This window comes from Hyposmocoma kahamanoa, unplaced genomic scaffold, assembly GCF_003589595.1.
Source record: "Hyposmocoma kahamanoa isolate Upper Pololo Valley unplaced genomic scaffold, ASM358959v1 84, whole genome shotgun sequence".
Taxonomy (NCBI): domain Eukaryota; kingdom Metazoa; phylum Arthropoda; class Insecta; order Lepidoptera; family Cosmopterigidae; genus Hyposmocoma; species Hyposmocoma kahamanoa.
In genome coordinates, this window is record NW_020654229.1 from 2,001,857 (window position 1) to 2,006,400 (window position 4,544).

At 36.6% G+C, this 4,544-nt stretch overlaps 1 protein-coding gene across 1 annotated transcript in view; it reads right to left on the reverse strand.

The window, feature by feature from the left end:
- The window catches only part of LOC113234506 (titin-like), a 32,563-nt gene extending 28,040 nt beyond the window's left edge, over positions 1-4,523 (reverse strand). The window contains exon 1 of the mRNA XM_026469845.1: positions 4,428-4,523. Within this exon, the coding sequence (XP_026325630.1) occupies positions 4,428-4,513 (86 nt within the window). The 5' untranslated portion in view covers positions 4,514-4,523. The remainder of the gene's footprint in view (positions 1-4,427) is intronic.
- Positions 4,524-4,544: the final 21 nt, after the last annotated feature.

Below are 4,544 nucleotides of genomic sequence, written 5' to 3' on the forward strand. Positions count from 1 at the left end.
TTTTTTTTTTTTTTTTTTTTTTTTTTTTTATTGCGACTCGACAAAATGACTGCACCGCGCCTGATGGAAAGTGCGAATACAGTCCAGAGATGAGAGTAACGGATGGAAAACACAAATATCTTCACTCCGTCACTATCATTTTGCCGGTCTGGCCAAATGCACTGGATGTACACCAACTGATCCCTGAACGCGATTCGCAAAAGCGTTTCACTGTGGAGGGTTTTCCGCCGTGTGTACTGTGGTCGCTATCCAGTCGGCACAGAGCCTACCACAATGCTAAGCAGATGGACACTTGTGACGCCCTCGGTCGCCTCTTACGACCCCCACGGGCATGTATGGGGAGGCGACAATGTATTCTTAAGCCGTCGCCCCACGGCTAAAATACAGTCCAAAGATGAGAGTAACGGATGGAAAACACAAATATCTTCACTCCGTCACTATCATTTTGCCGGTCTGGCCAAATGCTTCTTCACACTACGTTTGAAGGACCCGATGTTATAGAGGGGAGGGAATACATGCGCCGGGAGTTGGTTCCACAATTTGATGGTTCGGCATAAAAACGAATTGCCAAACTTTTTAGTGCGGGACGGTATTGAACTGACCGTCCAACTGTGGCAACGCAGTCCGGCACGGGTGGTCCGCTGATGGAAAGGAGAGGAAGGGATAAGGTTGAATAACTCTTCAGAGCACTCACCGTGGTATAAGTTATTTATTCCTTAATGGCGGATAATACTAATAAAAAACGCCAACATTAAAGCGTGAAACACACAGGGACCGGGTGAGGGTAGGGCGCGAGTCGGGTCGGGACCAAGATGGGTCTAATTCCGTGTATTTATATGGATGACAACACTCTGTATTGCCGTCCCTATACACCCTTACTTCTGACTCAGAGTACACTGTTTTGATCGAGGGTTCTTTAAATATAAATTAATTATTAAACCTTTTTGAGGATAGCCTCAATCTTTTTTTTTTATAATAACGCACACACTCAACATAGCCCCGCACTAGGGAAACCCTTTGTCGCGGGTGCCATGGACACATACATAGACAAACACAAATTACACCCAAACTCATGAGAGAAATAAATGTAGGCCATACAAATATTTCTCCCGGCCCGAGAATCGAACCTAGGACCTCTGCGTGGCAGTCCGGCATGGTAACCGTTCGGCCACGGAGGCAGTTAAATCTCCAAAGTCGACCTTTTCCCACTTGTCCATCCACATATGCTCTATAAATTTGTGACACTACTGTACTATTAACCATCATTTGTAGACTCCAAAGACATACTTTTCTCCATACAATTGAAATATTTATAATAAAGTAGTCTTAACAAATAAAGCAAATAATTTTTACTTAGCCCAAGAAAGACGCCTTAATTATTTTGCGAAATGAGAAAAATGCATCATAAAATGTAACTAAATAATGTTGGTGACTAAATACCACAGTACCTTCGCATTAAAAATACCTTCTATGTGATTGGCTTATTTAAATGTCGTACTCCGCTTCAAGCGATATTAAAGCTATGCCATTGGTTAGTTTAAATTTCGAACTGAATTCTTAATGCGATTGAACTGTGATTGTGTCTCGCAGCATAAACCCAACATCCAATGCCAATTCACAATGAGGTAAGGTAGTAGACCATGATGGCCTTAGTGACGCGTACCCAGAAGTTGATATAGATGATGTTGGCTACTATATTATATGCTTATGAAGAGCCGAATTGTATTGACCCGAGTAATAATTTCAGTGTTTGAAAGCTCCAGCGTACTTCATAATATAAATCTAAGAGCGCCTTTAAACTTCAGTGGTACGATTGAAGCGCGTAATTATTAATTTTTTATTCGGTAATTTTTAGTTTGCTTATTGTGATTGCAAAAGTGGGGCGCGTGTGTCACTACAGCGGCGTTGCAGCTGCGCTTCTAAATATTGTATGAACATTTGTAGAAGCGCGGCTGCAGCGCCCCAATGGTGCCACTGCAGCGTTTCTATAGGCGTCTTATTTGAAGGCGCCTTAAGAAAACTTCGATGAAAAATGTTTTCGCTTGATTGGAGGTATGTAAAATGGTTGAAAATGCAGTCAATGTAATAACAAAATTATGAGAACATTAAAATTATAGAGGGCAGCCTTACTCTGTTTTATAATTGGATTTTTAATAGAAAAAAAATGCCGGGGCTTTTGAAGTTACGAGTACAGTTTTTACAGAAACTCATTTTATTTTAAGTATATTACGAAGAAAGAAATTACAAAAGAGTTTATTCCGAAAATTCCAATATTTACGAATTCAAAGTTTTTGTTTAAAGTGATGGAAGATAATGTGATTTAAGTGAAAACAAAAATATTGATTCCCGCCGCTTAAAAGACTATTCAGAAAGCCCAAACAAGAGAACTAAGTTATGTAAGAGAAAGTGAAAACAAAATGTATTACCACAATGGAAAATATTACTGAGGATCCCGATAATTAAACGAAGACATGGCTTAAAGGGCTTGTATCCAAGCCAAAACTCTTAATAAAAAAAGATTTTTAATTAGACTTAACAAACTGACAGCTACTAGTGTCACTTTGAAAAATAATGTTGCCATATTTTTTATGTAGTGATTGATGTGTTGAGTTCAGTGCTTAATCAACTCAATAAAACAGCATCAGTCAAAAAGAAAGGCAAAAGATTTTTGACTGAGTAGCAGTAGAGGGGTAATTTTCAGGTAAGTTTTTTGTACTTAATGTTGGTGACAATTTCTTTTTATTTAAATATTTATAGAATATCATCACGAAGTATTATTTAACATTCGAGTGTGGTAACCTGAAATATTCTTTAATATTTCACGATGGTATATTCGAGTAGTTAAATAATAAAAATTGTCACCAAAGTTGAGTACAAAAAGCTTACCTGAAAATTACTGAGAGCTCCTTGTGAAAGAGTTCGTCCAGGGTAGTACTGCCACTTTATGACCTTACCTAATTTCTACTGCCAAGCAGTAATGTGAGCATTACTGCGTTCCGGTTTGGAAATCGCAGGCAAATGGGACTTGTCAACTTATGCCTTAGGGTGACTGACGCAATTTCAGTGCCCCTCAGACCTCAGATTTTTTTAAATTAATACATACTAATCATAACCTCAAAACAACACAAACGTCATTTCACGTTGGCGGACTGCCCTCTTAAGGATGAATAAAGAAAGATATTAACAAGGCTGGGCAAAACGCGTGGTATGTGTTAATTAAAATATGAATTACAATATACTTTCTTAAATGTATTTAAAATACGATACACAAAATGCTTTCATGAGGTCCATCGAAAATATAATACATGAATTAATTAATACGGTATTTTATTTGGAATATAAAATAATTATTACCATAAACCGGAAACGACGAAAGTATTTAAAATACCAATTATTACAAAATACATTTTTACGTAGTAATTGATATGGAAATGCACAATAATGTACTTGTATTTCAAATACTTATTTCAATTATTCATAAGTAATTCAAATACTGCCCAGTCTTGGATATAAATGACAAAATACGTAAAGCTAGCAAGGGATTGTTACCAAAAACTTTATCAAATAGTCCACTTGTTTCACAATATAAAATGAAACTATTTTTTCGGATTCAAATCGCATATTATTAGTTTATTACGAATTACTTAGTAGAATAAAAAAGTTATCGACAAATTTTGTGCGTGGGTAATATTCAGGTTAGTTCTCTACCTAATTTTGGTGGCAATTTTTATTATTTAATTGTTCGAGTATATTTACGTGAAATATTAAATAATATTTCAGATTACGACTCTCGAGTATTGAATAACGCTCCGTGATAATATTCTAGAATATTTAAATAATAAAAAGTGCCGCCGAAATAAGGTACAGAAAACTTACTTCAAAATAAACCTCGTTAAAATAAAATATTTTGCAAAACGTATGATACCGTAAATTTCAAATTATTTGGTACATTACAAAAAAATATTATTTAAAATAACTATAGTGTAGATTACAGTGGTTAGCCATAACTGGTTGATATCTTTACCATCTCATTCACCTCTATTTATTTATTACAAGCACATGGGACTTGTCAACTTACGTCTCAGGGTAATTGATGCAGTGGCTGTGTCCCTCAGATATTTGCGATTTAAAACTGTGAGTAGCACTGCAACTGTTGTGGACAGGCGTGCTGCTAACCACCAGACGCACTACTTGTCTCTCCTCGGTCAGGCGTGACCAGGGCCCGAAATGTTGGTTTGTTTGAAAAAACATATATACCTACGCCATTTTCGATCCGAAAAAAATTTTCATTTCATTTTCTAAAAGTATATAGTTTCCGATATATCCCTTGCAATGGAAAATGACATCAAATTGATGATATGAAATAAATACAAGCTTTTTATTTTCTGAATCAAATTTCAATCGATCTATCGGACTTTGAAACTTACCCCATCACATGCGCCTCTCTCAGCATTTCGGATTCACCGGAAATCAATTCCGCTATCTTTTCTTCCGATATACCAGGCTTGCCCATTTCCTCTGTAAAAAAAGACAGTACTTAGTAA